General features: G+C 37.5%; 1 protein-coding gene across 2 annotated transcripts in view; it reads left to right on the top strand.

Annotated features, from left to right (window-relative positions):
• stxbp5a (syntaxin binding protein 5a (tomosyn)) overlaps positions 1–12,388 on the top strand; it is a 77,736-nt gene that overhangs the window by 43,658 nt on the left and 21,690 nt on the right. For both annotated transcript variants that reach the window (XM_053481311.1, XM_053481304.1), the window contains exons 6-7: positions 3,230–3,293; positions 6,442–6,525. In XM_053481311.1, coding sequence (XP_053337286.1) covers positions 3,230–3,293; positions 6,442–6,525 — 148 coding nt within the window. The remainder of the gene's footprint in view (positions 1–3,229; positions 3,294–6,441; positions 6,526–12,388) is intronic.

The following is a 12,388-nucleotide window of genomic DNA, read 5'->3' as shown; positions in this document are numbered from 1 at the left end:
ATGCACTCTATTAGAAAGTGTGCAAATCGCCTTTATAGTCTAACACACCCTCAATCAGGGATATATAGGGAGAGCTAGAAGAGACAGAGAGAGAGAGAGAGAGAGAGAGAGACGAGACGAGAGGTGAAAACTGAAAGTGAGCAATGCGTTGGGTTTTTGTGGAAGCATATTACATTACAAACCAAGTGAGAGTGAAAATGAGCAAGCTTCTGCATCCTGCCCATCTTGCTCTTGTTGCCATGGTGATCTTCTTTCTGAGATCGGTCACTCCTGCTAAAGTATGGGTTTAAACAAGGGAGGGTACAGCTGCCGAAATGAGAAAGGATCCAAGCCAGGAACACAGTGCTCACATCCACACCATTAATCTGTCCCATTTCTCCCTCTCTCTCTCTCTCTCTCTCTCTCTCTCTCTCTCTCTCATGCAGACTCATAAACTCATTTGTTCCTATGTAGACTTTCTGTAAATATGATCTTTACATCTTTTAGCTATGTATCAGATGGTTACTTTACGATGTTCTGTTACTGTGACTTTAAAGTAGAGGCCACAGCAGAATTGCAGCTTGGGCATTTACACATCAACACTCAGAAAATGATCTACTTTTTGCTGTCGGATTCATTTTTGTTGTCAGGTTGGCAGTTTTGTTGTTTGGTGGAGGTATGCAGATGCATCAGTCCTGTCTGATAGAATCAGGCGCGTTTTGAATTTTTTTTGCCTGCAAGTTTGATGAATGCTGTGTCTGCATGTCGTCAGGGTTTGTTTTTACCCGAAATGTCCGTTCTAAGTTCTAAGATCCTGAAGGGTTTTTCAACTCCGCTGATCATGGACAACAAATTATTTTTTTTGTTTGTGATTGCTGTTACCACACTTATCATTTTAATGATAATCCTAACAATTACAGTTTTCAATTGAATAAAGAATGGAAATGGTTCTTGTCTTTTCTACTATATCCACACCAGGATCTTTAGCATGTTTTATGCGGTAGAGAGAACAAGAGCATTAATATAAACCTGTGATTTCCCTTGCAGCAGGAACTAATGTCTACTCCACAGACCTTCTGACTGATCAGATCCAACATAATTATGCCCTTTAAACCAGCTGTGATTTAAATCTTTTGTGATTTGTCACTTGTGAACAATGGAAAGCACTTTGCTGGTCTGCTGCAGTGATGTAAAACAAGCCCTATATAGTTAAGTAAATGCAGTTTATAAGTGCTAAAAGCTTGGCTCATCTGTTACTCTTGCATTTGCTCAATAACTGTAGTTCCTTTGATGGTCCACCTTAAAGCACCTCCTCTGGAACAGGAGCTAAAATCTGCTCTGGTTTCTTTAGTGAAAAAATATGTAATGTTTCAAGTAGAGTTGTAACGGGCCATAGTAAATACGTGATCCGTACAAATTGCTCTTAATAATGAACCACGGATTAATTGTAAAGTTTAGGAGCCAAATTATCAAATACAGTTTCGGCCTTATTTCTGAGTGTAACTAAAAATTATATTGCATTTGTTTTGCTTGCTTCAACACACTTTGTTATGCACGTGTGGTTTTGTTTGCTTAAATGTTCTCGCTCGGTGTTTCCTGGAGTTAAACTTGATGAAAAATAGACATATTCTTCTTCTTCTTCTTAGTATTATTATTATTATTTTACTGTAAGTTTGGAAAGATCCTGAATGTACAATTTAATGGTAAGTAGGACGTGATACTGAGTTTAGAATTTAGCAAATTTTACTAAAAATAAAGTATAACACTGTAATCGTCAAATCAAAATGACGAGCCACATTTTAATAATATGTTGTTGGTCGTCCAGCTGCTCCCGGCAAGGGAGCCGCCGAACATTTTAATAATATAATGTCATCTAATATAAATAATGTGATCGTTCTTGTTAAATAAAAAATAAAACTGTATCACTTTCTAGTGTCTTTACTCCTTCCTCATGGAGGAAGTGAAGCCCCTGGCTCTTTATCGCTTGCTCAGGTCAGACGGCTCAGGCAGTAGCACGGACAGTACAAAGAGATTAAAAACCGGCTTCTATCCGACAGAGCTTTTCCTCTGTACCTTCGCCTGTCAATCAGTCCATCCCGAAGATAACACAAGCAGACGGGGAAAAGAGAGATAGGGAAAAATGTTATCTGACTGAAGCTTTTGGACCTAACTGATTGAGTGGACATGACTACAGGATGTACCTTGTCTCACTTTCACAACACTGCATTGAACATTTACAATCTCGTGTTAAGTAATGAGAATATAATAAGTGAGAAATTGAGAAAGCATCACAGTGATAGTCCGGTGCGAACCAAGTGGCTATGTGTGTATGTATCATGATGCTGTGCTACATACACAAAAAAACCTTTTTGCCTGATGATAATTCTGAGGACATGGCCACTTCTTCTTCCACCAGCCTTTATTTCCACTAGACCTTCATTCACTGGCTCTGATTGGCTCGCATTTCATACATAGTTAAACGTTTAACCAATAAACTTGTTAAAAGTTCTTGTAACCAATCATTACACATTCTGTAAGTTTGGGTTTATCAGGAAAGGTTGGGATGCTTAACCTAACAAAGTAGTTTAACTATAACTATGTACTATAAATAAAAGTACATACATAGGACACGTCTCACTGTAACTTTGGCTTCTAGCTCTCTTGCTAGACTCCCGTACTTTCTTTCTGCCTCGCCTTTTACTAAAACCTTGATGTAGTGGCGATTTCGTTTGCGTAAAATTTAAGTGCACACTCATGAGCGCATATTAAAAATGTACAGCGCCATCTGTTTCACTCAATTTTGAGGTCGATTATTGTATTTATTTTTTTTTATTATATAAGGTCATTTCCATTCAAATTTCAAATTAGCATATCTTCTCTTCCTGTGGGTCAATTGCAATGAAAGCCAGTATGTTACCTCATGCTCGGCCAAATACACCTGAGAAAACCCCATTAAAATTTGTTCAGTAGGTTTTATGTCATGCGTGCACAAACAACCAGGCAGACAGTTCAAAAACCATATTGATGTGTTCTATTACTCATGTTACGCCCAACAAAATAATTTGTCACAAATATCTTCAAAAAAATCTACAAACATGCCAACTTTACAGTTAAAAAAAAAAAAAAAAAAAAAAATATATATATATATATATATATATATATATATATAGATGACCCACCTTTAATTCCATCGATCTCTATTCAATATAATCCCTATTTTACTCTTTAACTTTGCTTGTCTTTATTTTAGGTCCTCCAAGGCCCACCCTGGTCCTGTTGTCCACATAAGTGATAACCCAATGGATGAAGGCAAGGTAAGATTCTCTCCAATTTCTTCAACTCTGCATTGACACACAGAATGTCCACTGTCTCCAGGACTAACCGTTTCTGGTGGAAATTAATCACTACTTTATATAATAAGCCTGTTTTCTTTAATTGTAATAATGCTGTTTTAGTTGTGATTATGAAAAAAAAGAGATGTAAAGCAGTATTTGACCATACAAATCTTTAAGCAGGAAATGTATTTCAAATGCAATGTTAAAGAAGATAAGATTTGTTCTGTGATTACACAAGATGAGTTACTCCTCCTTAACATTTTTCTCTTTATTGCTGCCATAGCAACAACTAGAAGCACAAACAAAGGTGGCATTACTGTTACTCAGTTTTATGCCTATTGCTATCAAAAAAAATATTTTATACTTAACAACATGATCATAACATTGTTCCCTTGGTCTTTTGAATGATTAGCTGATTAAAGCTCTTGCAGTAAAGACAATAAACAACCCTTGTGGTGATTCAAACTGTCAGATTCTGCTTCACATTATAGTTCAGTAGGTGCCGCTTATAAAGATCCTAAAGATGAAGAAGGGATGGTCTTATTTGGTCCTATTTCTTTAGATTTTTCTGATACTCATAGAAGTATTTACTGAAGCACCAAAAACTGTTATATTTCAAACGAATGTGTCAAAAAGTGTGAATCAATTCTGAATCTAACACTGACCCATTGATTTGGTAAATCAGGTTGACCCACAAGAGATCAATTAAATCACACAGCTCTACTGGTGATGCATGAGGAGTAATAAATGATTGATACTTTAGGGCTATACTGCTATGACATTTTGGAGGCTATGGGACGTTTTCAGAGCTGAATTGAGCACATGCAGTGACGGATTAATACCAAAACTGTGCACATAGCTATTCAGATTGAACTTGAGATTGAAGAGGAATGCCACATATTTTTGACCTCAAGTTCGTTTTATTTGCATCCAGTATTGCAGCCAGCATGATGCAACCACACACAAAAAACTGTAATGGCACTTGAGACCATTAAATATGACTACTAATTAATTTCATGTAGTCCCTCTAGGGTCTTCTTCCCACACACATTATTGTTCCATGACCTCGCTTGAATAGTTCCTGGCTTCATGAATTTGTGCTTACAATTAATTACTAATCAGTGTATGATCCAAATTAAAAGTCAAATGCAATATAATAGGATATGCAGGATCAATGAAACAAAAGCTAGGACAGTTCATGCAACAGTAAATTAAAAATAAAACAAACTTTTACAAATTTTAGTAATCTTTAAAATTAAAGGACTTGTCTCTCAAATAGTCGCATGCCAGATTTCTTATATACTAAATATAGACATACACTACCGTTAAAAAGTTGGGGGTCACTTTCTAACTCCATGATGGTTCCTGATTTTAATTTCTTTCTACATTGTAAAGAAATGCTGAAGGCGTCCAAAAAAAGCATTAATTTCTTTTGAACAGTTAATGGTGAGAGGTATCAGCTACTTATGCTCTGTAAAGACTTCATAACGCCTCTAATCTGAGGTGCTGTTAATTGGTCATTTTTCAGGCTGATAACTCTAAATGAACTTCTCGTCTGCGACAGAGGTAGGTTTTGGTCTCGTCCTCCTGGGATGGCCTTCATGAGAGCCAGTTTCATTATGGTGCTTGACGGATTTTGCAAATGCACTTGACAATACTGTTCTTGCAAGAACTATTACAGAAAGGCTGACCTCTGTGTCTTAAAATAACATCTCAGTGTTGTTTTTCTTGTTGTTACGTAATTACCTAATTCCATATGTCTTATTTTATAGTTTTGAAATCCCCAGTATTGTTGTAGAATGAAGAAAATAAATCACTAAACAAAAACAAAGGAATTTGCAGGTGACCCCAAACTTTTAAATCAGATTTTCCCGTAAGAAATAATAGAAACTCAAATTATTCCTTCCACAGCCACAAAAAAATGAATACATAAAAATAATGAACACAAAATATTAAGTGAAAATAAAACAAATTAACCTGCACTTTACTTAAAAAGTAAAAATAAATTCTGACAGATAAGTGTTTCTGTTTGTGCACGCAGTGTGTGTGTGTGTGTGTGTGTGTGTAAAGCCAAAATAAGCTCCCCTCTTCCCCTTACACAACTACCCTTCCTCCACTCTTTTCACACACATGCGTGCACACAATGGAAACACTGTTTTATCTGAAAAATAAACAAGAAATGATACTCGATTGAGCGACACACTAACAAAATCACTGCTGTAAAGTAAAAATAAAACTAATTAACCTGCAATTTACCTTTAAAAAGAATCACGACAGAGCAGTGTTTCTGTGTAGAGCAGAGAGAAAGTGTGTCTGTGTCTGTAAAGGCAAAAGTAGGAGGGGTCTGTGTGTGCGTGTGTGTGTGTGTGTGTGTGTGTGTGTGTGTGTCACGGTGTCCAATGATGCACGCGCACACAGACACACAGAGGTACTCGTAAACCAAGACCTGTTTGTTTTCCAAGTCAAAATAAAAAAAAAATCTTTGTGCGTCTTGCAGAACACTCGAAAACCGCGTTGCTCGTAATCCAAGGTTTCACTGTACTGTCTTTTCTTTCCTTAACATGGATTTGTAAAGTAGTTGTAGTAGCACTAATAAGAATATTGAATCTGTATCCACCCTTTCTCTGCACAACACAGCTGATGGTCTAAAGCACATTAGGAAGGCAAGAAATGTCACAAATTAACTTAACAAAACCCTTCCAGGTAAATACCTCATAAATCTGATGAGAGTGTGCCAAGCAGTCATTAAAGTTCAATTTAGCTACTTTGGACAAACTTAAATATGTAACACATTCTGGGTTGTTAACCTTTTTGTTTACTATATAGTTCCATATGTATTCTTTCATAGTTTCATAGAACTGTTATAGTTTTTTTTAGGGTCAACGAATGTAAGATATGTACTACAGTATAAATAAGAGAAATAAGAGTCTGTCGCTAATGCTGTCTTTACATTGCACAATTCTGTGCAACACTTACTCAGTCACCCAATCTTATGTCCCTGGCACATAATTCACTTTCGGTTTCAGTTTCATTTCTGATCTGACGTCTGGATATATGCCAGAATATTGCCACTGATTTTCTTTTTATTTCTGTCTGTCTTTTGTGTCTTTTGTGTCTTTTTTTTCAGCTTATAATAGGATTTGAGTCTGGCATTGTGGTGCTCTGGGACCTGAAGTCAAAGAAGGCAGACTACCGCTACACTTATGATGAGGTTGGTGTGATCTTCCTCCTTACTGAGGTCTCTAAGGTCTGTAACAGCACTGGCTTTGCTGAAATACAAACAATAATAAAATATCAAATATTTGCAATATGTTTGTAATATATAAATATCTGAAAGAGTCTGGCAAAAGTATTTGACTTATTAATTTTCAGAGAGATGCCTTGTCCATAGTTAGATAGATAGATGGATGGATGGATGGATGGATGGATGCATGTGGATGAATAACATTATGACAACCATTTTAATGTTGGGTTCCTCCCTTTAGCCACCAAAACAGCAAAGTACTGTGTGATCTTACAAATTTTTATGTGAACCAGCATTAAGCTTTCTTCAACAATTTGAGCTACAGTAGCTCTTCTGTTGGATCGGACTACATGGGCTTACCTTCACTCCCCATGCGCACCAAGTGAGCCTTTGCCACCCATGAACCTGTCACTCGTTCTCTTGTTTTTGCTTACTTTGCTTACTTTTGATATGTCCTGACCACTTCCCTGCGGTCAAACAAAACTTTTTGGGACTGGGAACGAAGTAATGAATTTTCTGGTGAACGAAGGCATGAAACCAAAATTCAGAGTAGACTTTAAGCACAGTACGGTGCTGAGACTCTTAGCTGCAATAAAACATCTGAATGGTGCAAACGTTTTGAGGAAAGCTGTATGTCTGTGACCATGAATCCTGGCCGAGGTGCTCAGAGCCCACTGCAAGTGTTCCCGTAAACATCCAGCGAGAGGAATGCCTAATCCTTAAAAATCAATGGATAACTTGTCGCTATCTTGCAGAAATTATGCATCTGTCTGTGGGAACCCAATCATTCAAGCACATAGCAGGAACTCGACTGGAGGTTTCCCTCGCTTCAAGTCATTTCTACTGTACATGTTTTATATGTGAAGCAGGCAGTCCGATCATGGCTTCGTCGTGGTGAGAACTTTCTCTTTCTACCTTGATGGTATCCAAGCACTAGTGAAACGCTGGGATGAGTGCATTAGGGTGGTAGGGCATTATTTACAGGAACTAAGTAAGTTTTTACTCTTGTAACTGTGTTCTTTTATTCCACCATTTAAAGTCCTGATTTGACTTGAACACAAGTACCCCACCCCCCCACCCCCCATTTAAGCACCCCCTTTAAGCAGTGCACAGACAGCAGCATATTTTATATAAGAAATTATATGTTACAAGCCTTTCAGAAAGAGACACAAGAGTCCAACATGCTGCTTGAGTTTACACAGATTTGATGACCTTTGTCAACAGTAGCAGTCAACTTACATCAATCATTACATACTACATGTGGAGCCTAAGGCCAAGCACAGCACAGGGGAATTGAACACTCACACACAGAGTCAAATCACATCTGTCTTCCTCTTTCTTTTGTCTACTTTCTGTCTCCTTTATCCCCTCTCTCTCTCTCTCTCTTTCTCTCTCTCTCTCTCTCTCTTTCTCTCTCTCTAATGCTCCTACAAGTTTCATTTGTATATGATACTGTGTGTAAGTCAGTGCGTGATTTTTCCTGCAGACTAATGTTGGTAAAATCAAAGTCAAAGGTGCTTTTTATGATCCCCGGCTTTGTATCTTTAAGGAATGTTTAAATCAAACCAGGACTTTGATTGTGCAGAATAAAAGAACACAGTTAAAACTGCCTTTATTTCTGTATATACAGTAATTACATGCTACACTAATACACTTATCCCAGTATTTAATTACTGCTTTGATACCAGCAAGGTAGAAAGTTTTCTCAAACTTTTTTTCTAAGAGCCACACATGTAGAAATGGCTTGGAGCGAGGTCAGAACTGTACAGGGGATGTGGCTCTAACTCCTGACAGACAGATGCATCTCTTTTGCAAGTGACAAGTTGTCCATTAATTTAAAGGACCAGACATTCCGCTTGTTCATGGGACTTCATTCACAGACGTACGGCCTTCTTTAAAACATTTTCACCTTTAAAAGGATTTCCTCTGGCTAAGAGTCTCATCACAGTACAGTCTTCTGTAAATGTCAATAGATTTTACTCCTTCATTCTCAAGAATGCTCAAGAACAATCTCCAGTTCCCGTTTAACTTTAACACCCTTCACAGTATTTAAAGCTGTACTAGTGCATAAAACTGCTGTCTTTTAGTTTTGGATTGTTGTTAATCCTGTGGTTGGATTTGTTGGTTGTGGTCTGGGTGGTGTTGATGGTGATTGTATTGCTGTGATTGGCCGATGTTGGTGTAGGTTGTGATTTTACTACAGTGGTACCTCGACATACGAATGTCCCATCTTGTGAATTTTTGCCGTACAAACTGAAATTTTCCTCGGCACACACAGCATTTTTGAACCGAGCTAAACAGAGCCCCGGCTTGCGCCTACGCTGTGCATGTTCATAAATTGCGTTCACATCCGGAAGCGGTTAAAAACATGTTTGCGTCAGTCCTTCATGTTTGCGTCATTTTCACACATGCGTGAAATTACAACAGAAGTCAGTTTACAATTTTTTTTGTGCATTTTGTGCCAGATTTAGTGAAGACATAGTACCATGTGTGCCAAGAATATTAGTAAGGATGGGATTGGCAGTATTTTGATATTTTAATATTAATGGGATTAGCAATATTTTGATTGTTTTTGTATGCAAAAATATGATTACAATTGTTAAAAAATGGAAATATTAGTAATATTTTTGGGTGGACGGAAAGGATTATCTGCATTTACATTCTTTCCTATGGAAAAATGCAATTTGCAATACGAGATTTCGCGTTGAGAACTCCGGAATGTATTCAATTCATCTGCCAAGGGACCACCGTATACTGAGGTTTCATATTGGTCTGGTTTGCTCAGGTTTCTGTGGTGAGGATGTTGGTGTAAGTGATGTCTTGGTCTAGTTAGTTTAGATGTTGTTTTGGTGAGAAGTGGTAAGTGATGAAGGAGGTATAGTACAGTAGTTGTCATTTTGAAGGTCATCTTGATCGTTAATCTACAAAAGGAGATATATATTTGACGTATGGATCGCATGTGGCGAGATGACGAAAGGAAGGGAGATAGAAAGGTGGCATCAAAAGTAAAGGACTTTTAGACAGATGGAGGGCTACTCTTTTGGTGACATAAATGTGTGTGTGTGTGTGGTGATAAATATGAGGTAACTGAGTGTTGCCCTGATCACTGCATCACAGTGACGGAAGGGCTTAAAGCCACTTAATGAAAGCCGCTTCCAAGAATTATTTCTCATTCCGCTTCCTGTCCAGCCAGCCTCCACCATCTGGTCCTGTTACCAAAGTAGAAAATGTTGCATTAATCAGAAATGGGTGGATTTGGTCTTAGATACTACTATAAAGCTTTTGCTACACAACTGTTTCAGGTAGCAACTAACAATCATTTTCATTTATTTCAGTTACGTATCTCTTTAAGGTCTAAGGATGCCCCAGTGATTATTTATTAAGTTATCCCTGTTCCTGGGAATACTGGACGAGAGATATAAATATATACTCACAATTCAAGACATGCCACAATATTACATAATTTACTCATACTTACACATACACATATCCTACATGTAGTACCCCTCAGAGTTCTATATATGATACAGTATATAAATGTACAGTTCAGCATCTTTTTAAGAATTTTATTTTCACTATATTTCCAAAGATAAAAGGTATTTGCTCGCCTGCCTTCAGATGCATATAAACTTGAATAACATCCCATTCTTAATTCATTGGGTTTAATTAATATGATGTTGGCTCACCCTATAACAGCTTCAACTCTTGAGTTTTAAGGCTGGTTATGAAAATTTTTGACCATTCTTCTGCACGAGAAGTGCATTTTTTGGAGTCAGCATCTGATGCAGGACGAAAAGGCCTGGCTCGCAGTCTCCGCTCTAATTCATCCCAGAGGTGTTGTGTTGAGTTGAGGTCAGGACTCTGTGCAGGACAGTCGAGTTCTTTCACACCAAAGTCGCTCATCTATGTCTTTGTGCACTGGTGCACAGTTATGTTGGAACTGGTTTTTCAGAAGTTGGACTCAGCCCTTTACTTCCAGTGAAAGGAACTTTTAATGCTTCAGCATACCGAGACATTTTGGACAATTTTATGCTCCCAACTTTGTGGGAACAGATGCTTCTGGCACTATAGTGTATGTGCACTGTCATGTAAACATCATCAACTTTTTACATTTATGTCATTAATATGCATTTTTTTTATTTGTTATTATTATTTTTTTTATGTTTTATGTTTACCTCTCAGCTTTGCCCAGGAGACGTTTTCTATACAACCAATTAATTACAACCATCATGTAACTCTTAATACAGAACATTGCTACAGTCTGTTATTGTTTATTTCTGGCTCTCTGTGTTTCCCTGTGGGCCATCAAGTTCCCTAAACATCAACAGCCCAGCTTTAATTGGGCCTTGGAGTAAGTGTGTGTGTGTGTGTGTCTCGGAGGTTGAAAGAGATGGGGAAATGTCCCTATGTACTTGTATGTGTCCCATGACTGCAGAAAAAGAGCACAGAAGAGCAATCCTGTCCTCCAGTCCCGATGTTTTTCCATCAGCGCTGTGAGATTTGTCATGCAGGTCTAACACTCGTCGCTGTGTGTGTTCTGTTCTCTCACTCTCATGAGTATTATACAAATTGCTTAGCTCTTCATAATGACTTGTGCGTCTGCATGAAGGTGTGTGATGTTAGTTGATTTTACTGAGATATAAACCACACCTCAGTCCCTGATGCTCCTGTAATGATGTTGCAGCTGTTTCATTGATTAGTTCTGGTGGTTCTTGGCAGCTATCGGGAATAAGGTCTGAGCACGATTAAGCTACGCAGGAGGAGACTTTGTTTAATTAGAATGTAATAAGCACTCTGTTTCACCTTTCCCATCTACTGAATTCTCAGTTGTTGTTTTTTCCCGCTCTGTCTCTTTGGGAGCGTCTGATGGTTGCTGTGCTGTTGAGTTTTTTTTTTTTTCGATTTGAAGTGCGAGCTTGTAATCTCTTCATGTTTGCACACTGCCTCTAAACCTCTCTGGGAAAAAAAAAAAAACTCAATTTATTCTCAGTTGCTGACCTAATGTAGGTCTCTGCGTGGAAAAAATGTTCTTTAGATGAAGAAGTGTGCTAAGTATGAAGCATAACAAAAGGATCTGTCTAATGCAGAGTGTGTGTGAGCGTTAAACACAAGCAAAACGCAAATTCTTAATTCCAGATTAATGAATTATGTACAGTGTATATGCTCCATACATACTATTTACATGTCTGAAATTGAAAGCGGGATATTCTGAGTGATTATTGTGCTCTCGATAGTCTGAAAGTGATTTAGATACTCTCCATTTGGGTTGGATCCTTTGAGAGAAGTGTTGCAGTAAAAGAATTAATGAGTAGTACCATGCCACATACTGTCTTCTCTTTATTTAGCTTGTCCTTGAATTAAAGTTATAGTTTGAGATTTTTTAAGTGTGTTTTAAATAAAAACTGAGGTGCATACAAGTACATTGCAATCAGTCGTGATCGGTATAAGTTTTCCCGTTCTGCACACTGACACATTTTTGAAATTTGTCAATTGAAAAGTAAGTACAGTGTAAGCAATTGAAAAAAACCAAAGTTACATTTTAGTTAGTAAAAATTTAACTCTTTTCTTTTCGTGGAAACAGCTGTGTGGCTAAACAATACTTGCCATACAATTACTTCCGGTTAAAATTTAAAAAGTTAAATTTAGACTAAATATGTCTTAACTCCGAAAGGTACCAAATTGATTTAGCTCGAGAGTACTGCAGAACCTTAATATAAATATTAGATGAACTTTATGCATTTTTGCACAGAATAACAGTTTTGATTTAAGAGAGACTTAAAATTATCCCCGAAGTACAGCTCAACCATCTAGAAGTTCCAAAACCATGTGA

Source organism: Clarias gariepinus, chromosome 2, assembly GCF_024256425.1.
Source record: "Clarias gariepinus isolate MV-2021 ecotype Netherlands chromosome 2, CGAR_prim_01v2, whole genome shotgun sequence".
Classification (NCBI taxonomy): Eukaryota; Metazoa; Chordata; class Actinopteri; order Siluriformes; family Clariidae; genus Clarias; species Clarias gariepinus.
The sequence above is the reverse complement of the archived record's forward strand: the minus strand, read 5'-3'. Positions and strand labels throughout refer to the sequence as shown.